The 24395-nt window shown below is 40.6% G+C and overlaps 1 protein-coding gene across 7 annotated transcripts in view; it reads right to left on the reverse strand.

The window, feature by feature from the left end:
* The window catches only part of RGS17 (regulator of G protein signaling 17), a 103262-nt gene that overhangs the window by 18055 nt on the left and 60812 nt on the right, over positions 1–24395 (reverse strand). For 6 of the 7 annotated variants that reach the window (XM_024996440.2, XM_024996437.2, XM_024996438.2 and 3 more), the window contains 2 exon segments: positions 18614–18757; positions 490–579 (listed from right to left, as the gene is read on the reverse strand). In XM_024996440.2, the coding sequence (XP_024852208.1) occupies positions 490–579; positions 18614–18732 (209 nt within the window). In that variant the 5' untranslated portion in view covers positions 18733–18757. 7 annotated transcript variants of the gene reach the window in all.

Genomic DNA, 24395 nt, shown 5'->3' on the forward strand with positions numbered 1-24395 from the left:
ACTTGTGTTTCAATTCTGTTCTGTAGATGCTGCGTTTCGAATTCTCATTTTGGAGAAAATACTTGGTTAGAGTCTGTTCCAATGGAAATGGGACCAAGGACCAGCTAGGTGCCTTTCTGACTTAGGTAACTTCATAAATCATTTTTTTTTAGACTCTACACCTATAAAGAGAATGACTTAAAAAATTCTTAGAAAGGGAACTAAAGAATTAGGGCAATTTGGGGGGGGCATAGTTAATTCACGTAGCAATCATTATTTTTGGAAAGAGAAGGATAAACTCAAGCAATGTTTTAGCCAATAGTTGAACAGATCTAACAGAAAGAGTGATAAAAAGGAGTTGCAATCACAAAACAAGATCTGCCAGACACAGTGGGCATTCGTTTCCCAAAACCGTTTTGAGAAGTACCAGGAAGCAAGAGACGCTGTTTAAGCCCTGGGAAGAGGTAAACAGCACAGACACCAGACACAATTACAGCACAAGTCACTCACCATTCCTCTAGGACCTGGATACTCTCCATCTTCGTGGTATGCGTGGGTCTTCCTGCATTTTCCCCTCTTTCTTCATTCCTAACAGTGAGGCTGTAATGTAGTATAACACTTTATTTTGTCAAGGGAAAACAAATTATTTAAAGAAAAGAAAAAAAAAGTTCTAGGACAACACTTCATGGAAGAATTTTATTGTCAACTATGTGAGTGTATTCAGAGTACAAAAGGAGCAGCACCATTTTTAAATGACAGGTAAGCCCTCGTCAACGAAGGGAGAGAGAATTACCATTTAACAAAGCAAGCCATAATCTCAAGAATGGGTGCTGTCACACCTTCTGACTTCATCCTTGAAAAATCTGAATTACTTAAAATCTTTGCGACACCCTATGTGATTATATGCCTCAAAATTCTATATATATCATTATATTACTCTTTGGAGTAATGCTATTTTGACTTGTGGTTAGTTCTATTCTGATTTCAGCTGATTCTCCCCCCTTGATAGCTCTGCAGACCAGGCTTTCTGTGACTTCCCATCATTCCTCCACCCACTCAAGTTTGAGTGACAGTATTTGTATTTGACATTTTCTTTGCCCTTTCATCTCTTCAAGCAAACCTACAATAATCCTAGAGGGAAAGCCAGTCACTGAGGGTCTGAATAGGAGAGTGTTGGGTGGGAGGCCTTTCTGTGTCTCTGGGACACAAATTTGGGAATTCTATAGGATTATAGGAACTAGGTTATTGATATTTCTCCCAGCAGTCTTGATTCCAGCCTGTGCTTCATCCAGCCTGGCATTTTGCATGATGTACTCTGCATATAAGTTAAATAAGCAAGGTGACAATATACAGCCTTGACATACTCCTTTCCCAATTTGGAACCAGTCCATTTTTCCATGTCTGGTTCTAACTGTTGCTTATTGACCTGCATACAGGTTTCTCAGGAGGCAGGTCAGGTGGTCTGGTATTCCCATCTCTTTAAGAATTTTCCAGAGTTTGTTGTGATCCACACAGTCAACTGAGGGACTGAACTGAACTGATAGGAACCAGGATAATCCCAGGGGCTTTAGTAACCCAGAACAAGAATAAGATTTCTCTGATTCAGGTAAACTAGCCAAGCAGCATCGTGGTTCTAGGTGTAGACAATGTGATGGGGAGGTTATGGGCAAACAGGAAGAAGCAGGGTGGACAGAATAACTCAGTGGCCTTGGAAAAGTCAAGCTATTGAATCAGCCAATTGATCCCCTCTGTCTAGAAGCCAAGGAGCTTCACAAGAGCCTACCAGAGAGCAAAGGAAGTTGGGATGATATCTCATTCAGTCATTCAGTCATTATTTATTCAATAAGGGGAAATAGAAACCATTACTTTCTAGTGCCTATTACGTGCCAGCCACTGTCGTTTTACCTTAAATTTTACTGTCCCCATTTTATAGATGAGCAACGAGAGGCACAGGGCTGTCTATCAGTCACTCCGTCGTCTCCAACTCTTTGTGACCCCAGGGACTGTAGCCCGCCAGGCTCCTCTGTCCATGGAATTCTCCGGGCAAGAATACTGGAATGGGTTGCCATTCCCTTCTCATTCCTGACTCAGGGAATGAACCTGGGTCTCCTGCATTGCAGGCAAGCTCTTAGCCACCAGTGAAGTCCAGCTGGCCCAAAGGCAGGCACTAAATACGCAGTATGATTGGAATTGGAACCCAATTCTCCTGAACAACCCTATAACTGTTATTGAGTGCCTGTATCTGTTATTATGAACCATGCTCTCTAATAGACACTACAGCAATAGACTCCTTATGTGAATGCAGAAAAGTGTCACTAAATACAGTGGTAGCTTAGTGCATGAAGGCTTCCAGTAATTAGCTGTTATTAATCTGGAACATCTGGGGAAGGAAATGGAGACAATATCTCATTAATTCATTCTCAGGTGCCAGGGTGAAGATGGGAGAATGTAGCAAAGATTTGAAGGCAAAGGAGTCAATCTACAACTGAAAGTGAGACTAGATGGAAAATTCAGTCAGAGAGAACTTTCAATACTCTGAGATAAACGATAATGGAAAAGAATACTAAAAAGAAGGTATCTGTACGTGTTTGCGTGCATGATCAGCCGCTCAGTCATGTCCAGCTCTTTGCGACCTCATGGACTATAGCCTGCCAGGTTCCTCTGTCCATGGAATTCTCCAGGCAAGAATACTGGAGTGGGTTGCCATTTCCTTCTCCAGGGGATCTTCCTGACCTAGGGATTGAATCCATGTCTCCTGCATATGTGTGTATGTATATATATAAATCACTTTGCTGTACAGCAGAAATCAGCACAACATTGTGGATCAAATACAATTAAAAAATGTAATCCTCAAAAAAAAAAAAAAAAGTGGACGATCTGGAGAAAAGAGAAACCTATAGGAATTAGAAAGAATTCTTCAGTCAGAAAAAGGACACCTCAATGAAAACAGTCATAATGAAATAAATTGAGTTCTTCTCTATCAACTTCTAGGGCAAGTGGCAGATTTTACTGGTGTAGAAAATCTCTCACAAAGGTGGTGTGGCCCAGGGAATTCTAGCCGATTGTCACTCAAACGTCCAGAAAACCGAGGCATGCCCTGCAGGGAAGCAGCAATTCCTGACCGCTCTCAGCCTTCAGTGTAGGGGAACCCGAGGAAGTGGTGAGGTGGGATTCAGAGAGCCCCCCAGTTGGTTGGGGGGCCGCCTGTGGGCACTGTGAATGGGCTGCAGCTCAGGAATGTGTTGGAGGAGAGAGTCATTAACTTCTCCAAGTGTCTTTGAGGACGAGTGCCTCTCTGGAATTTGACATATTTCCAGCAATGATGGGAAATTATACACCACTGATAATATTACGTGAAATTTCCTGGAAGAAGCTAATGACGGGAAACGTATAAAATATGCAATTTAGGGTGAAAGTGAAAGTCGCTTAGTTGTGTCCGACTCTGCCACCCCATGGACTATACAGTTCATGGAATTCTCCAGGCTGGAATACCAGACTGGGAAGCCTCTCCCTTCTCCAGGGGATCTTCTTAACCCAGGAATCGAACCCAGGTCTCCCCCATTGCAGGTGGTTTCTTTACCAGCTGAGCCACAAGGGAAGCCTGCAAATTAGGAGGGAAATTCTAAATAGAAAGATCACATTTAAATAGAAAATTAGTACTCATTCTGCCAAGCTTCACTGAGCTCTTACGTATGTGTGCACACATAGGGGGACTATAACAATATTAGGACATGAGGCTGCTTTGCTGATTAAATAAGAAACCCCTTAAGAATTTATTTTGGTTACATTTCCGTACCGTGTCCTATGGAGTGTGCTACACCAATGCAGATATCCTTAATTCTCATAACATCTGTGAAAAAAATGTATTTTCCATTGTGTCTTCACTGTAGAGCAACAAATCTGGACTCCACACACATGATTCACAAGTTTCTGAACATGAATCCTGGCTCCTGTATCTGTTTCTGTGATATTTACAAACATCCCAAATGCCAGCATATTAAAGTGATCATTATGAAATATTGGGTTGTGTGTGTATCTTTTATTTCTACAGATGGTAAAATATGGACACATATTTGTACTAAAACTACTTATAACAGACATTCATTCAGTAAGTGCCTAACTGTTCACCGTTTGCTCCATTTCTTTTTTTCATTTTTATTTTAGTTCTGGATGTGTTGGGCCTTAGTTGCAGCAAGTGAGATTTTTGGTCGTGGCACTTGGGTTTAGATTCCCGGCACGTGGGATCCTAGTCCCCCGATCAGGGATCAAACCTGTGTCCTCTGCATTGCAAGGCATATTTCTAACCCTGGGCCACCAGGGAAGCCCCTTGCTCCATTTCTTGATCCGTTATTGGACACAACACAGTCCTGCAGAAAGAAATTGACTTTTAGCAATCAATGTGTCCTTTTTAATCAACTGCCCTTTAGGACCATTCTCTAAAAATTGGTTTCAAAGTTCCAATTATCAAGAACTACCGATAATGCCATTTTAAAAGATGAAGAGAAATGGAGACAATGGTAGAAGACTTGATACTAGACTATTTTCCATCTATGTCTTAGACACATCTGTCCCAAATTTCACTAGGTCTTGCTCTAAGTAATACAGTCAGTGTTTCTTTTTTTTTTTTTAGGTAATAAAATACAGGACATATTTGCTGTGAATCAACATATACATATAATACGTGCTTAAAAAAGCTCTAAAAGAAAAAAAAAAGAGTCATGAGGGGTCATGTGGAGACATGTTCTTTTTCACTTTTACACTGCTCGTAACATTTTAAACTAACATTTGCACTTTTTAAACAACTAAAGCCATTGAAGAGAACAGAATGCATAAACAATGCTCACTGTAGAAGTCTTGATCAAAGCTTAAATGTTTTATGGGAGAAAATGCCGATAGTCTATGCTAATATTAAAATCAGCATATAAAATCCCGTTAGAGATTTCTTCAAATAGTGACTTTAGGAAGAGAAATACATTGGGTGTATTTTAGAAAATAAGGAAGTATGTCCTTTTTACGTGTGGGTAGGTTTTTTGTTTGTTCACCGAGGAGTTTGGATACTGGGATGGGGAAACATTACATACTGCCCTTGATCCAGTTTACTTCCTGGTTCTTCGTCATGGCAATGTATGGGACCTATTTTGGAAGAAGGTCTACTTTTTAAAGAAAAACTGGTTCTTAGGGAAAATCCTTGAAATGGTTGTAAACAAGATGAAAACTTTATAGTAGCCCTGTTAACTCTGAGATAAAGGCTGAGGACAAAATCACATGTGTCTTTACACAAACCATCAACTGAGGAATTGATTAGATGTTTCAATTTAATACAGTATGACATCAAGGCTCAAGAAAGAATCAGTCATTGGTAAAAGGAACTCATTATTTTGACATTCTCACATTGTACTATCAGCTTTTCCTTTTTATGTGACTGTTCTACCCCAAATTTCCTAGTGCAAAAATGGAATCAAGTTCCTTCAGGTTCTGGAAAAGAACTGGTAAGTTATTCTTTAAATGTTTCATTTTTCTCAGTCAAAGCATCATGGTAAATCAATACTACAGATTTACTTAGGAGTCAAAGACAATTTACAAATGTGTATGAGACACCTGATTTATGCAAGAGCGTCTGAGTTGGAAAGTCAAGATGAACAAGACAGAGGCTCTGAAACTGAGGCGTTCTGACAGGTAAATAGGCATCAGAGAACATTGTACTGAGAGCTGAGTTAGATGTGTTTGCCAGATGGAGACCGAGGCAAAGGGAATTCCAAGCAGAGGGGGAAGAGTTGTGTAGAATTGTGAAAAGGCATGACATCAACATAGAACAAAGTGGGCAGATCAGATGTTTCAAGGTGGGAGCGATAAATTAGAACAGGCAGTGAGGCGTGATTAGGTGCTGAGCCAGGAAAACAATGAGGTGGAATCAGAATCTCAGATAGATCTCCTTTAAGATGATTTTGGCTTTCCAAGCTTTATTTTCCCTACTCACAATGGGAACAAAGACTAAACACTTGTAGCAAAAAGGCAAATTATTACACATGCTTAATTCAGTTCAGTTCAGTTCAGTCGCTCAGTCGCATCTGACTCTGCGTCCCCATGGATTGCAGCATGCCAGGATTCCCTGTCCATCAATGGAAAGGCAAATTGACTGCGTATTTAAATGACAATTTAAATGACTGCATATTTAAATGACAAGTTTATCTGAGTTTTTCCTTTCAACTTGAGAGAATAAACCCTTACAACTTGCTGTCATTATACAACCCTTTCTCATGCAACACCTTACCATTTCTTCTTCACAACAGTCCTGGAAAGTAAGCAGGATTTTTTTTTGTTTTATTAATCATTCCCATGAGTCAAGAGGAAGTACTCGCCAAGGTTGACTTACTGACTGCCCACAACTAAAACACATCAAGCCTAGCACTGGAACTCATGCCTTCTGCCTGGTTTCACACTCATTTTTGCTGTGCAGAGTTTCTTCTCTTGATACAGAGGAATGAATCGTGGTATTTTACCTTTTCAGGTATTTACAAAATGGGTTGCTCTTCAACGTTTGGAAAGGGTAAAACCTCGTATTGCAAACCCTCTCGTCACAGCGCTCAGTCTCTAGGAGGCATTGCCAGGACGACTGAATATGCGATAGATACTGGCAAGGAACAACTTCTCAGCTCCCTGGGACTTGAGACTGCCAGGGAGAAAGGAGCTGTTCTAGAAGCTCTGACAACAAAGCCTGACAAGGGAAGGAAGAGGTGACGCCACTCGTGACTACAGAACCGGGGTCGCTACCGCAAGGAGCCTCCCTGGGAGGCTTTGCTTCCACAAGCTAAGACCACTTTGGGGAGAAGCGGATTGGGAAAGGGGAGAAGCACCGATGCATTGCTTAGGAAAGACTATACAAAGGAAGAAAAACGGGAGCCGAAGGGGCATAACCATATACCCTCTACCATTTCAGACAAATACAAATCCAGTGATAATCAAACCTATGACTTGAACCTCATCTCCTTCCTTTCTATACTCCGGTGAAACGACCTGGTTTTGAATGGGGTGTGTGAAGATGGGAACGGTGGTTAGAAATGTGTCTGGAAAGGTTATACCAGACTTGTCCCCAAAAAACATTGCCCCTAGAATTACTCCTCCTATTTTTCATAATGAGGTATCAAATATTGTAAAATAAATGTTTCATCTGGCTTAAGCTTTTATTTATTTCATTAAAACCTGTCAAAGTAAAATAATCTGCTACTAACACTCTGTCCGCTAGAGGGCAGTGTTGCATTTATAAACAATGTTTTCATCACAATAAAAAAGAAAAAAAATGAAGTTTCTGAGTTTATCCTTATTTGGAGAAAAAAAAAGTCTATCCTTATATGTATGGGGTTTTCATAATTACATCTTTCTAAGGACTTTGAAAAGAGTCATCAAATTTTCTGTGAGTGAAATAAACTCAAAAGCGATCAATTTAATCTTGGGCTAAGTCGCTTCAGTTGTGCCCGACTCTGTGTGACCCCATAGACGGCAGCCCACCAGCCTCCCCCGTCCCCAGGATTCTCCAGGCAAGAGCACTGGAGTGGGTTGCCATTTCCTTCTCCAATGCATGAAAGTGCAAAGTCAAAGTGAAGTCGCTCAGTCGTGTCAGACTCTATGCGACCCGACCCCATGGACTGCAGCCCACCAGGCTCCTCCGTCCATGGGATTTTCCAGGCAAGAGTACTGGAGTGGGGTGCCATTGAGGTGTGTACAATTATACCTAGTTTTCCTTTTTGCTACTTACCCTAAGTCATTTAACTTAGGAGTATTTTAGTCTTAAAAAAGGGTCAGGCATAATCCTATTAACATTGTAGTTATTCTTCCCAATGATAAGCTGTTTGAACTCTTAATATGTCTCTTGCTGGGGTAATATGGCCTGAAGATACATTCTTAGAATAAATTAATTAGAAAAGATTTTAAACTACCAACAGGCAGGAAATATTTTTTTTTCCTTAAAATGTGTTCAAAGAGCCATGGTGAAAGTGGATCCCAAAGGATTTCAATGCCAGTTTGTGCTGTATGTTAATCACTTCTTTTGCTGCCAGGTAAAGACAAAATCACTGCATCTTCTCACACGTGGTCTCTTTGTTACCAATTTCTCTCTACACCTGCTTCTGTTTGAAAAGATATGTTTCTAAAACTCTCTTTTTCTATTGGTATTAAATTTTTGTTTCTATCGGTATTAAATATTTATATTAGTATTAAATTTTTATTTTACTTATTTCTATTGGTATTACATTTTTATTTTTTATTTCCATGTATTTTAGGTTTATGGACATTCAATTGGTTTGGGATGCCAACTGCATTTAACAAGTTATTACCTGGTTAAAATCTGGATCTACTATGTTAGCTTATGTTTAGTTAAATAACTGAAGCCTCCTATTTGGCATGTAGACAGTTTCTTTCTGCCCCCCCCCCCCTTAAAATTAAGAGAATTACAGGATTGAATATTTAGATGTATTTTATATAATATATGCCAATTATTAGAATCCTCGACTTCAGTTCCCAAGTTGACTGAAGCCCTATTTTAAGCTCTTCCTTCAGCCCACTGTAATTTTCGCTGTAAGTCATAATTAAGTTAGTGGATGCTTCTGTGGGAAAGCAAGTATCTAGGATGTGAAAAGACCAACTGGACTTTTATTGACTTAGTAGACACTGTTATTAAAATGGCATGTAATCACCCATGTCCTTAAATGCTTCAGTTAAGTTGGAATCAGGCTTCTCGTTTTAGTTAACATGTGTGTCTATTATAAAAAGCAGAATGAAAAGGCTAAAACACCAGCAGCTGATACTCAGAAAAACATCTGCTAGCTGTCACTTACCCATCCATGGCATTCATTCCTTCCCAGGGATTTTCCAGTTACTATGTGTGTGACTATGTGTGGAATTAACAACGATTGAAGGTGATAATCCTGATCTTTGGGGAGACTTGCTTAATCTCAGGCTATGATGAACTTAGAACACTCTGGGTATAAATGAGTGTGTGGTCCCTGCGCCACAGAACTCAGGGAATACTGAGTTCTATCTGTACTCCTTTATACGAGAGTTGGAGAGAAAGGACCAGGGATACCCAATGTAGAAAATAGGTTCTGTTGCATTAACTGAGATACAAATAGAACATGCTAAGCACACAGTGGCCAAATTCCATGAAATCTGAAAATTTCCCATCAGCCTGAGACTTGCAACTAATATCTATCAATAAACGATTATTTAGGGATTTCTTAGAAAGTACTGAACCCTAAAGTAACAGGTATAGGTATGTTGTGAATCCCATTCTTAACAGATGAAGAAACTGAAGCTCAGAGAGACTGAAGTGAAAGTCGCTCAGTCATGTCCGACTCTCTGCGACGTTATGGACTGTACGGTCCATGGAATTCTCCAGGCCAGAATACTGGAGTGGGTAGCCTTTCCCTTCTCCAGGGGATCTTCCCAACCCAGGGATCGAATCCAGGTCTCCTGCATTGCAGGTGGATTCTTTACCAGCTAAGCCACAAGGGAAGCCCCCGAGAGACTGAGAAACTTGCCAAATATTTCATAGCCATATGTTATAAAACCAGGATTCATCCAGGTCTAATTCCAGTGTGGTTTTCTTCCCTCTCCCATGCTGCTTCTTGAAAGTAGGCTTTATATGAGGAAGGCATGTTATTAGAATTTGTGTGTCATCTTTAAATACGGCCAGGCCACATCTATTTTGAATGAAGCACATGGAGTTATTATTTGACTATTACTTATGAAATTGGTTAATTAAAAGTTTCTGTGCTTTTTTGCTTTATACAAAAAAGTAGCAATGAAATATACTTTCTGCTTAGGAGCACATGTTCCCAGGCATGAAAGTGAAAGTGTTAGCCGCTCAGTTGTGTCAGACTCTTTGCGACCCCATGGACTGTAGCCTGCCAGGCTCCCCTGTCCATGGAAATTCTCCAGGCCAGAATACTGGAGTGGGTAGCCATTCCCTTCTCCAGGGGATCTTCCCGACACAGGGATCAAACCCAGGTCTCCCACACTGCAGGAGGATTTTTTACCATCCAAGTCACCAGGGAAGCCTCCCAGGCATGAGATGTATATTAATAAAGACAGGAATTTTGTGGCATTGAAAATGATCATATTTATGAAACCCAATGAAGCAGAAGTATTACACAATCAACTTCATATAGGCAAGAAATGGATTTTATTGTCTTATCTGGCAAGTACTTAGGAATTCTTCTTTTTTAGATTATTTTCCATGTGGACCATTTTAAAAATCTTTATTGAATTTGTTACAATATTGCTTCTGTTTTATGTTTTGGTTTCTTGGCCTTGAGGTGTGTGGGTGGGATCCTGGCTCCCTGACCAGGGATCAAACCTGCATCTCTTGCATTGAAAGGCAAAGTCTTAACCACGGGACTGCCAGGGAAGTCCCAATCAGTCGTTCTTGAGTGAGGTCCTAAGACAGCAGGCAGATTTTAATAGGTTTACCAGGCCTAGATCTAAAGAAGCTAAACCTAAAAGGAATATAAAGAGTTCCATTGAGAGAGACGAAAATAATATTAATTTCAATCAGATGTAGGGAAACTATGACATTTTCCAGATAAGCAAGGGGTAGCAAAAATGTTGTGACTAGTTTTCATATTATTATTGATTTGAAGAGGCTGGGGTGGGGTGGAGGAGACAATTCTTAAATATTGTCCAGGTGGCTAACATATTTGGCTAGGATTTACAGGGGCTAGATTTCATTTTGTTTTAGAAATTGAATAATTTGATTAAATCAGAAAGGGAACCTCAGCTTCCCTCACCTTGAGTCTTCACTCCAAAGGATCAGGGTGTCTCAGAGCCTTTGGAAAGGGGTGCACTCAGCAGTGTTTCTCTCCAAGTTTTTCCTCCTCGTGCACCTTAAAGAGAAGTTTGATTCTCCGAGTTCACTGACCACCTCCCGGTCGAACAGACGACAAGATGTTTTACGATTCTTATCCCTTTGGACTTTCCTGGTGTGTTTGCAACATCCATCTTTCCCCTGTGTGTGAATCTCTCCATTCTCTGGGCTGCTGTGCCAGCCTCGTGGTGTGTGTTGTGTGTTACCTCCCAGACCATCTCTTCTGTCTTCTGCATTTGCAGAGCTGTACTGCTCTTCCCTGAAAGGCTGGTTGGTATTTCCCGAGGTTTCAGCCTGTAGTTCATCGCTCTACATGCTATGTCATCTTATCTCCTGTCTTCTGTGTGCTGATGACTCCCTGCTTGTTCTACCCAATCAAGATCTGCCCTGCAAGCTTCAGCATCATTTCCACAACTAATCCTCAGGTACCACCAATGGAGCGAGTCCAACTGGGCCTAACCACCTTCTCTTCCAACACGCTCCCCCCTCTCTGAAGGCTCCGTCTCTCTACACCAGCTAAGGCAGCTCCTCGACACCACCACCACGGGGCCAGGTCAGGGTTGGCAGCCCCCACCACAAGCTCTGAGGCTTCTGCCCTCTGACCTTTCCCTCCCCAACCCCCCTTCATCCTCACTCCCCTCTGTGATTCCTCACCAGGCTCCTCACACTTGGATTCTCCCCTCTCCGACTTCCCTTCCACATCATGGGAACCACAACCCAGGTGGCCCCGCAGGCATCCCCAAGACATCCAGCAGGACGCGTGTGTCGCTGGTTCCTCCCTGAGCTCAGGCTGTGAGCACCTGACCTTCCTGCTGGCTCTTGCTTTCTTCTAGCTGGATTTAATCTTCTTTCTCCATTCTTTTTTGGTTCATTCTTTCTACTCTTTTCAACAAGACTGGCTATAATGTTTTCATTGAGTATTTTATTTTCTCCATACCCATCTTTCCACTGACGGTCTAAGCACTGCAAATGTGACTCAGAAAAAAAAATATATACATTTACAGTAAACAAAGAGTTGAAAAGGAATGGATAAAGAAGATGTGGTTCATATATACAATGGAATATTACTCGGCCACAGAAAAGAACAAAAGAATGCCATTTGCGGCTACATGGATGAACCTAGAGATTATCATGCTACGTAAAGTCAGACAGAGAAAGACAAATATTGTATGATACCACTCATTTGTAGAAATTAATTTAAAAAAATGATATAAATGAATTTATAAAATAGAAACAAACTCACAGATTTTGAAAACAAACTTACCAAAGGGGGAATGTTGGGGGGAGGGAAAAATTAGGAGTTTTGGGATTAACATACACACAGCTATTATTAATATATATAAAATAGATAATCAACAAGGCACATACCATATAGCACAGGGAACTCTATTCAATATTCCCTAATAACCTATATGGAAAAAGAATCTGAAAAAGAATGAATAAATGCATATGTATAAATGAATCACTAGGCTGTACACCTGAAACTAACACAATATTGTAAATTAACTATGCTCCAGTACAAAAAAAAAAAAAACAAAAAAACCAGAATGGAATGCCTTCAATGGCAAAGGGTCAAGGAACCCTGATTCTGGCAGTTTTCCAACAGATAGCACTCAGAGGTAACACAGACTCGGCAGAGGCAGCCTCAATACTAAATTTTTCTGGAGGGTGACCTGGGGATTAAAACCAAATATTCATGTCTAGATTCAACGGCTTATTGAGAGTCTGTTCGCTGTCACACTGAGGCAGGGAAAATCCTGTGAAAGCTAATGACGTCAACAGTACCAGGCAATAATCAGCCTTCAACTTTAAATGAGTGAATGAACAAGGGCATGACTTAGAGAAGGTCCCTAACCCCAGCGCCCACTTTTTGGTTTTGTGTATATGGCCTGGGAAACCTGGGTTCATTCTGGTACAAGTTTTTTGACTGTGTGTGTTTAAATGTTATGATAAGTTATAGAAACTTACTGATAAAATTTACCCATGACATGGTGAGACAGAGTTTTAAAACTAGAATTCTTTGTAAGCGATGTTTTTGATGGTCTGGTTACAAGTCCTTTGGAAGTCCTATGTAGCAAACCTGTGCTCCCACGTGAGATGAATCAGTCTCTGAGGGTGACAGGCAGAGAAAAGACTGCTTTTCTCTGAAATGACTCAACTGGCATGTGTGAGTGGATTTAGTTCCAGGGGGATGGTTTCTTTACCATGGAGCAGACACGGATTTTGTTTTTCCTTTCAAAAAATATCCTTTGGCTTTTAAAGCATGCCTTTTAGTATTTCCACTGGCAAAGAGCTAACGTGTGACAGCGTCAGAGGATAAAATAGGACATTATTTTTGCACTGTTTTGAATTATACAGGCTGTGGTACTTGTTAAAAATGGAGGGAGGGGTGACCAAAAGTATGCTGATGAAGTGTTTAAGGTTGACTTAGTCAGATCTGTTCCATGGTCTGGAAACCAATGTGTCAAATGGGATATAATTTTAACTTGCACAAGGCTATTTAACTCATTCATCTCTTGACCAGTTTCTCCTGAGAAGGATGCAGACCATCCAGTGCAGTGGACCAAATACTGCAGGCAGTACCCAGGAGCGCATGGGACTGTGAACTTCATTTGACAAGTCTTAGTTAATATAGTTCTTGAAGAGTTTACAAAGTAAAAAGCTTTGGAAACGGTTCATATCCAGCCTGTAAATGAAAAGTATGGAAGTGTCATCTTATAGTGGACAAAACAATGCATTGGGATACTAAGAGACTTGCATTTTAATCCCCCTACTGTCCTTAAGGAGCTTAATAACAACAGGCAAGTCTTCAGTTGCCTTATCTGTCAAATCAGACATAGAATGTTCCAAATACTAGCTTTTAGCAGGGCCGTTTTTCTTTCAAACAAAATCCTGTATCTTAATCTGATGAGTGAAAAAGCTAAATAGAGAACCACTCCCTTGGATACTGCCAGTGGGGAGCTTGGGACCGTAGCCAGTGACACTCCCCACCCAAACCCCCCAGAATCATCATCTCACTATCACACAGCAGCAGGAGGAGTCAATGGAACATTCTGGACACATGGTATCTGAAATCTGTGGAGTTCTCATCTTTTATGAGTAAACACAGAAATCAGTGTTGCTTGCTAGGACACCCCCAGGAGTAATGGAGAATTAAAACAGAAGTGGATTAGTACCTCGAGACTTCCTTGAAAAAAAAAAAAAAAAAAAACACCAGTCTGGGTTATTTTAGTGTAGCCTCTGAAGTTAGGTGAGAGTTCATGGAACAATTTGGAAATTAGGTTTAAGCTCGCAGTGCATTCTGAAATCTCTCCCTTTCTACCTCCTTTTTGAGGCACCTTGTTAGCACGATGCAACACGCTTTCACAGGTGTCTGAATGATCTCATGGATTCACACTGTGAGTGGTTTTGTAATGAGCCCACATCTTTAAAAGCATTCTTTCTCATAGAGAAGAGGGAAGGGGGTTAGCTACCTGAAGAGGCAGGTTGCTTTTTTGAATCCTGATCTAAGGGGAAACATTATTTTGACAAACCTGAACCTCTAGACGTGTGGTCTTGACAACACCGTCCTGGTCAGGAACAGCTTGGTCCCCTCTGCAGAAGGGCTTGCAAGTCTATAGGCCGTCTGCTTGATGGCCAAGACTCGGACATCCGTGACTTACTTGTGTAACAAAGCTTAAAGAGGCTAAACCCCATTCCTTTGCTTTCTCTTCTTGAAATGAAGGGCACTGGGGAGAAGAGAGAGATAGATGGACTTGGGGAAGGAACTGAAGTGGTTCTTTGACAAGGACAGAGGACATCGTGAAGAAGTCCTAACTGTTGAGATTTTTGAAGGAAAATATGGGAATATTCAGTAGTTATGTATTTATTCTCTTTATCATTGCCCCAAACAAACCATAGTGGTAATTTATAAGGACAGAAATAAATTTAAGCACGAGAGAGGAGCTGACGATGAAACGCGAAAGAGAAATGCAAATCTGAGGAAAATACTAAGTTGTTTCAAAAAGCTATAACATGGGAGGCTCCAGTGAGGTATTTATATTTATTACTAGACAGAGAAATTGATTTTCTTGGCACTCTATTTCCTTAAAAGGAGGTAAAATCAGCTACATGACAACTGTTCCTACTTAAGAATGACGGTTACGTCAGACTTTGATTTCTAACTTTTTTGTACCTAAATTACATTTTTTAGTGTTTCTTTTTGTTCTACTCCTTTGACCTAGCCTGGAAAATTTGAAGAACACTTCTTTCTATTTTCCCTCTCTAATAAGCTTTGACAATTTCTTGCCCTAAACTCAAAGTATAAAAGTTATGATATTTAAAGAATGGATGGGTAAAGGACATCTCCATTTATGAAGAGTTAACAGTCCCAATTAGCATCCAACTTATCGGGTTTTTTTGTTTTTAAATAGTTGCTTACATTAGAAACTACCTGTGTGAGCTCAGTCGCTCAGTCGTATCTGACTCTTTGTGACCCCATGGACTGTAGCCCACCAGGCTCTTCTGTCCGTGGAATATTTTAGGCAAGAGTACTGGAGTGGGTTGGCGTTTGCTGTTGGAGTGAGTTGTCATTTCCTACTCCAGGGGATCTTCCTGACGTAGGGAATTAACCTGTGTCTCTTGCATTGACAGGTAAATTCTTTACCACTGTGTCACCTGGGAAGCCTCCATACTACCTTGATCTTAGCCAAAAGGCTGAGAGCGATTACATACTATTTATCAAAAAAAGAAGACTTGTATGCTTATGGATTGTGCATTTTACGAACTAGACTTGGGTATCCACGACTCACTCATAGCAAATACAGTTCTTGACAACAATGCTCTCTTGTCTAAAACTAATACAACGCTCATCCAAGGCACCATATGTTTAGGGTCCAAATAGCAGGTTGGCCAAAAGATCACTCCGGTTATCTGTAAAAACCCAAAAGAACTTTTTGGCCAACCCAATACTTGTCACCCTAGAGGTGTGGAGAGTTATTGTAGCTTCCAAAAGCTAATTTGTTCTCCATCCACTGTGTTCTGAGACAATCTGAGGCTCACAAGCTCTCATTGACTATTGTGCTTAATGTGCACCTGAAGAATTAATAAAAGCAAGTCTTGCTAAATATCTGAAGGACAGATAAAAGCAAACTGCACGAAACATCTGTTTGACAACAAAGATTACACAACAAAACTTCAGTGTTTGTTATTTTAATCCTGAAGCAATTCAGAAATGAGTTCCTGCAGGCAAATACACTCATATCCTAATTACTGGAACATGGCATACAGCAAGTGAGAAATAGAAGTCTAATTCTTAACAGGATGTAACAAAATATTTGCAATGTTTTATACAGACTTTAAAGTAAAACAGTCTTACTTTCCAAAATAATTTTTTTTATTATATCCACAAGCTGACATTTAAAAAAAAATATGCATTATTTGAAGCTGCTACTGCTAAGTCGCTTCAGTCGTGTCCAACTCTATGCGACCCCATAGACTCATAGGGAGCCCACCAGGCTCCCCCGTCCCTGGGATTCTCAAGGCAAGAACACTGGAGTGGGTTTCCATTTCCTTCTCCATATTTGAAGCTAGGTCTTCTTTAAAGAGTTTTTATTTTTCCCATATGAAATGTTCCATAGCCCAGTAACCAACTCTTATTAAATGCACACTATGGGTCAGGCGCTGTTCTCAGCTAGTATGTGTTTTATCTCATTGAATGTTTAAAACGACCTTATTACGTAGGGATTCTTATCACTGTCATCTGATAGATGAGAAATCTGAAGACACTGAGCAACTTGTTGAAGGTCAAACAGACAGTGACAGATGAAGAGTCTGAACCCAGGCAGTCTGACTTGATGCTTTTGAACTGTGGTGCTAAAGAAGACTCTTGAGAGTCCCTTGGACAGCAAAAAGATCAAACTAGTCAATCCTAAAGGAAATCAATCTTGAATATTCATTGGAAGGACTGATGCTGAAGCTGAAGCTCTAATACCTTGGTCACCTGATACAATGAGCCAACTCACTGGAAAAGACCCTGATGATGGGGAAGATTGAGAGAAGGAGGAGAAGGGGACGATAGAGGATGAGATGGTTGGATGGCATCACCGACTCAATGGACATGAGTTTGAGCCAACTAGGAGATAGTGAAGGACAGGGGAGTCTGGTGTGCTGCAGTTCATAGGGTCACAAAGAGTTGAACATGACTGAGTGACTGAACAACAACAAGTCTGACTTCAGAACCACCATATAAAGTTGTTCCCCTATAATTCATGGATTAAGGCCAGAGCTAGATGATCTCCTGAAGAATGAGACAAAAAAAAATTTACACAATCGCACTGAAATACTTCCCTCTTCTAGAACTCTCTTTCTTCCATCTGAAATACTTAATTTACGGCTTAAGGTTGGAAGAAAAAGGAATCATAGCATGACTTTTCCCAACAAGGAACCATCATCTGGGAAGCAATTTTGATCTTTATAAAAACTATTTTAAACCTTCTAGATTGCTGCAGTATGGGATAGTTCTCTGGAAATGAAGTCTCCTAGACAGCTGAGAGTGTGTTCAACACCAAGGCTGCCACTGGAGCATCACGTTTCATCTTCTGTTTTGGTCACTGTGATAATGCCACTAGATCACAGGACCAACCTCCAAGGATGTTGGGAAACTGTAGCGATCATGCACAGGAAGATGACTCCAGCAGCTGGGCATTGCTTTATGTTTTTTAAAAAAATTTATTTATTTTAATTGGAGGCTAATTAATTTACAATATTGTAGTGGGTTTTGCCATACATTGACATGAATCAGCCATGGGTGTACATGTGGGCACATGTGCTTTATGGTTTTGAAACAGGTTGGGGAGATCCAACAGACCATTGCTAACCCAGAAGATCCACCTATGAATTGGATCTTACAGGACCCTGAAACGTGCAGTTCTACGGAAATTTCATTAAGTTTAGTTTGGCCCCTCCAACCTCCCAAGGGATGTCATCTTTGTAAATCTCGGAATTCTGGGTCCCACTGATTTTCTTATTTGAAGGCACTTTGTGGATTTGGAATGGAAACAGGTTTTCTGAAGTGCCCGAATCATGGACATTTAGCACTAGCCAGTACCTTGAGAATCAACTTTAACTCTCCATCACTTTTCTAGTGAGGAAACCACAAACCAGAGATTACAACTTTAATGTCAAGGAAGCTGTCAGTGACAACACTGCATCGGTAGCAGGTTCTCTGGCTCTAAGTTCAGAGTTTTTAACAAACTGGCTTGACCTTCATACCCATCATAGCCCCTGGCCTTTTAGATTTGTGGGCGTGAGTCTGTGGCACTTCTTTATCCTTTTTAGGAGTCTGTGGCTGAGGCTGCCACTCAAATCTGTGACAGAACAGTCAATCTCTCATGAAAGAACATAGAACTAAAACACTACATGGAATTCAATACTGCTAGAGATTACTTTAGTGTTCTTGCACCTTCTATTATGGGAGAATGCTGTCTGCTGTTCAACAAATACATAGCTGCAAATCTTATTTTTACTCATACCTTGAAGAAGCATGGGTGGAAAAAGTCATGATACAAAACAATTTTTCATTCTTTCCTACCAATTTCAGGGTAGATTCTGAGGAAGTATTATATTTTGCTTAGGGAAAGGTGTGCATTAAACCAATGAACATCTCCAATAACTGCTGCTTGTAAAGGGAATAAAAAGACAGATCGAGAAGTTTCTATGGTTCCAAGAGCTGACACGCATGTTCACGCCAGTTATGACGCAGCTCAGGTGTGGTATCACACAGATAAGAGGACGTACCAGGAGCAGCTGCAGCAACAGCACCAACAAAAGCAACACGTGTTGTTGGGTCTCTGGTTTCCAGGTGCCTGAGACACAGCAGGTGTTTCTTCATTCTGTGACTGCTGCCTTTTTCGCATTTCAGCTACTGCAGTGCCCAGGTGGCTGAAAGAAGAGAGAAAACATGAGATTGGAAAACATTACGAGGGTAAATTGCCTCTGCGGAAGGAAGCATACTTTAGTTAAGGGGTTGGGGAGAAGACAATTTGAGAAAAGGTAAACACGAATAAGCTTTAGCAGTCAAGTTGCCAATTCTCCAGAAGTTTTTTTAGGCAGAATTCTAAAAACTACCACTATTGGCCGCATACAATCACAGTAAGTGTTGCCACGTAATCAGAATCAGTTGGGAAGGTAAATATGATAAGGTTTGAAAATGTATTTTCACTTCCTTCTTTACTCAAAGATGACTACACCTGCTTTCCTTTATGGACACCTTTACATGGTTATAGTGGGTGTGAGTGTTTTCTCCACTGACGTTTACACTAAGGTTATAGAAGTTTACGAATCATCGCTGCACGGTTTCTAACTCTATAACATAGTGAAGAAGAACAGTTTGATTTTAGCCCTCTCTGACCTTTTATTTTTTTCTCATCTCTTTTTAAAACATACAAACTTCTTTGTGGCACTTCTGGCTCACCGTCCCAGGACTTGATAACATTGGCAAAATTCCTTACTCTGGTAGGTGTCCCTGTTGCAAATGCATCAGCTCCCTTTCCTCCAGCACTCAAAATTTATGTTCATTTAGTACATACTTGTGGAAAAATAAAAAGTTATCAAACCCACAAGAATCATTTTAGTGGAATTTATATATCATGGCAGATAAGAAAAATGCTGGGGTACAGACCGTCCTACCAGTGACCTTACTGGTAGGGTGAGTGGCCACATATTTATAAGCCAAGTGAGTTGACACATATTTATAAGACCAACTCTAATCCAAAAGTTATTTATGATAAAAAATAAAGTTTTATTTTATTAGACTAAAATAAAAGATAGCATAAACTTCTAGAAAAGGGAATGATTCTACTGAATAATATTTTCACTAATATGTAATGTATGTAAACCACACATATATATTATCATATGTATGACTGTAAGCAATATTTGTTAATAACATAAAGTACTTTGGAATTTTTAGCATTGTGATCTCACGCTTTAAAAAACATTTTCAGCTCTGAATACAATGATACTTAAAAAAATACCATATTCTTTTTTTTATTTTATTATGTTTTACTGGAGGATAATTGTTTTACAATGTTCTGATAGTCTTTGTCATACATCAATATGAATAAGTTATATCGATATATAGATACAGATATCCCTTCCCTCTGGAGTCTCCCCCTCCCCACCCCACCCCCTCTAGGTTATCTCAGAGCACCAGGCTGTGCTCCCTGTGTTACAGTAGCTTCCTGCTAGTTACCTATTTTAAACATGATAGTGTATATATGGCAGTGCTACTTTCTCAAGAGCAACCCTCTCCTTAGACCAGAAACAGACCAGAAAACCACAGTGGTAGATAAACAGGGGTAAAGTCACAGTAATTCTGTAATTCAACTATGGGAACAGAAAGCAGCAAAGGCTCCATATTCTACTGGGGTAAAAAATGCTCCACTGTGAGCAGTGGAAGGCCAGAGTTCAGGTCACCTGAATAAAATCAGGGGGTGGTGGTTCTGTCACTCATAAAAAGATGCTAAAAAAACGATCTGTACTATCAAGGGTAGCTAGTGCCCAGAGTGAGAGGATGCACAGAGAGCCCCCTGACCTGACCCAGGCCAAGCAGCCCACAGGTTCTGTGAGCGGGTTAAGGATATCTCCAAAACCATTCCTGGATGAGAGAAAATCCTGAGATGCCAATGAAAGAGCTACTTTGGAACTGAAGGTCTTGAGGGAGTATAGGAGATAACTGAGAAGCATTATAAAGAGTGAGAGTGAGGAATACACCTCTTAGTGAAAGCAAAAAATCCAATGAACACTAAAACCAGAAAGTCACTCAACAATCATGAGATGACTACACTCCTGATCAAATGCGAATAATAGAATCATCTAAAATTAGTTTAATGAGCATATATTTAACATAAACAATATGACAAAGGAAAAAACTGTTCACGTAAGAGAACAAGAAATTATAAAAACAAATATAGGCAAAAATGAAATAAGAACAGATAAAATAGAAAATGGAGAAACAAACAACATAGCTATTAAAAAGATTCAAATGAAATAATCTCTTCCCATAGCAACCCCCAGAAGAATAAGTATCAAGGACTGTACTCAGAATTCAACAAAGAGAAAAGCTGAAACATATAAAAGGGAATTGAGACAACTATAGCAGTAACACTGAAAGATTCCTGTATGTGTCCAACAAGATTTTTATCATAAGGAAAGAATTAACAGACTGTCAGGGAAGTATTTTCCAGAAAGCTTTATTGGAAGAAAAAACAAAAAACAAAACCAAAAAGACTTACGATGAAAGAGCATACCACATGCTTTAGCAGGATTAATAAAATCCATACATATATGCATTAAAATATAATCACAGAACTCTAAGATAAAGATATCAGCTGAATTACCCACAGAGGAGTAGCAAGGACTGACAGAAGAATAGCCACAGCAATCAGACAAGAAAAATAAAAGACCAAAATCGGGGACTGACCTGGTGGTCCAGGGATTAAGCATTTGCCTGCCAATGCAGGGAACATGGATTCGATCCCTGATCTGGGAAGATTCCACATGACATGGAGCAACTGAGCCCATGCGCCGCAACTACTGAGTCTGTGCTCCACAATTATTGAGCCTGTGCTCTAAAGTCTGTGAGCCACAACTCCTGAGTCCGTGTGCTGCAATTACTGAAGTGTGTCTAGAGCCCGTGCATTGCAACAAAGAGAAGCCCTCACTTACCACAACTGGCGAGACAGCCTGGGCAGCAACGAAGACCCAGGGCAACCAAAAAATGAAATCCAAATTGGAAGGGAAGAGGTAAAATTGACTACACATGAAAACTACCAGAACTAATAAGTAAATTCAGCAAGGTAAGAATCTGCCTGGAATGCGGGAGACCTGGGTTTGATTCCTGGGATGGGAAGATCCCCTGGAGGGCATGGCAGCCCACTCCAGTATTCTTACATGGAGAATCCCCATGGACAGAGGAGCCTGGCGGACTACAGTCCATAGTGCTGCAAAGAGTCGGACACGGCCGCGCAACTAAGCACAACACAGCACACAGCAGGATACAAGGTTAACATGCAGAAATCTATTGCATTTCTTTATGCTAACAATGAAATATCAGAAAAAAAAACGCTTAGTTGCATTTGCTTCCTGTGTGCCATGATAAACAGTGATGCTAAAGGTAATTCACTGTGGTTTACCTATAAATAAAGAAAGAAAAATTTGTATGTCTGTTATATTTTTCTTTGAGTTCACCAATCAAGTTTTAAGCAAAATAAGTCTTCTTAATGTTATACAAGTGAAGAAAGAAAAAAAAAAGTTTTGCAAAATGATCATATCTATGGACTGAAACTGTCAAATACTTTTGAATATGTGGAGGTCAATCCTTCTTCCTTCTCTTCAACCCCATAGGGAGAAAGACTGTCAAGAGATCACTTACTTTCAAAGATAGAGGAGAATGAAGTAGGAGAAATTCTCCTTTACAAGAATGCACCTGTGCACCGAACTGGGACTTCAGGCTTTGTGAAATGTGCAGCCCCAGGAGGATGCAGGATCCAGGGGCAGAGCAGGGCTGGGAGCAGGTGTGGTGGCATCTCAGATTGCTCCCCTCACACTGGCCAACTTGAAAACATTTCATTTAGGGCTTTCCTGGTAGCTCAGTGGTAAAGAATCTGCCTGACAATGCAGAAGACATGGTTTTCATCCCTGGTCTGGGACGATAATACATGCAGAGCAACTGAGCCTGTGTGCCACAACTGCTGAGCTTGTGCTCTAGAGCCCAGGAGCCACAAATATTCAAGCCCTCGGGCCCTTAAGCTCAGCAACAAGAGAAGCCACTGCAATGAGAAGCCCGCGTACAACTACAGAGTAGTTGTACTCTGCAATAAGAGAAAGCCCTGCTCTCTGCAATAAGAGAAAGCCCATGCAGCAACAGAGACCCAGCACGGCCAAAAGTAAATAAACAAATTAAAAAACAGAAATACTTCATTTAGTTCTCACTGAGGTTCTGCAAATGCTGTTATGGAATAAGATTAATGGCTCCAGCATCTTCATTTCCCCCTCCACGGCTTAGGAAAATTTATTAACCAGGAAAACCCATAAATCTATATTGTGATCAGAGAGGGCTTTCCTTCTGTTGTGAATTAATTGTATCTTCCAAGAAATGAAGAGAAAATTCTGATCTCACTCCAGTTGTATACAATTTTATCCCATGTAGCTCCTTCCATTTTTTCTGGATGAGATGCAATGATCAAAACCATCTTTATGCAAAAAAAATCAAAATTCAACATGCAGAACTACAGCAAAACAAAAAGCTCTGCACATCAAAATGAAAGTCAGTCTACAGAATGAGGGAAGTACTTGGGGACAACAGGTCTGATATGGTCCCCAAATATTTCCCCCATCCTTTAGATTGACTCAGTGATAAAGACCCCACCAGCAAGGCAGGGGTCACAGGAGTTGTGGGTTCGATCCCTGGGTCAAGATCCCTGGAGGAGGAAATGGCAACCCACTCCAGTGTTCTTGCCAGGAAAATCCCATGGACAGAGGAGCCTGGTGGGCTGGTCCATAGGGTGGCAAAGAGTCAGACATGACTGAGCGACCGAGAACATATGTCTGATAAAAGGTTAATTTGCAAAATATACAAAGAATTCCTACCATTCAATAACAAAAAGACAAAAAAATATGATTTGAAAATGGGCAGAGGAATTGAACAGACATTTTTCCAAAGGAGGCAGACAAATGGCCAAACAGATGGCAAGATGCTCAGCCTCACTAGTCATCAGGGGAGTGCAAATCTAAGCCACAACGAGATTATCACCAGACACTTGTTAGAAGGGTTATCATCAAAAAGACGAGCGAGAACAAGTACTGTCCAAAAATGTAGAGGAAAGGGAACCCTTTGCAATATTGGTGGGAATGTAAATTGGTTCAGCCACTAAGGAAAACAATATGGAGGTTCCTAAAAAAATTAAAAGATAACCACACGATACAGCAATCCCACTTCTGAATATATGTCCAAAGGAAATGAAAACTGGATATCAAAAAGATACTTGCATTCCCATGTTTTGAAGCATTATTCACAAAAGCCAGGATATGGAGATGACCTAAGTGTCCATCAATGGATGAATGAATAATGTGATATACATATACACATACAAACAATGGAATATTATTCATGGATAGTTCTTGAGGGCATTATGTTAACGGTGATAAAGCAGACAGAGAACAAATATTGTATGACATCACTTATATGTGGGCTTCCCAGGTGGTTCAGTGGTAACAATCTGTCTGTCAGTGCAGGAGAGGCAAGAGACACGAGTTCAATCCCCGGGTCGGGAACATACCCTGGAGGAGGAAACGGCAACCCACTCCAGTACTCTTGTTGGAAACTTTTATGGACAGAGGAGCCTGGTGGGGTATAGTCCATGGGGTCACAAAGAGTTGGACAGGGCTGAGCGACTGAGCAGGCATGCATTACTTATATGTAGAATTAAAAAAAGTTGAATTCATAAAAACCGAGAATAAAATCATAGGTACCAGAAACTAGGGTGTGGGGGAACTGGGAAGATGTGGATCACAGGGC

The sequence above is a fragment of the Bos taurus genome, chromosome 9 (genome assembly GCF_002263795.3).
Source record: "Bos taurus isolate L1 Dominette 01449 registration number 42190680 breed Hereford chromosome 9, ARS-UCD2.0, whole genome shotgun sequence".
Lineage (NCBI taxonomy): Eukaryota > Metazoa > Chordata > Mammalia > Artiodactyla > Bovidae > Bos > Bos taurus.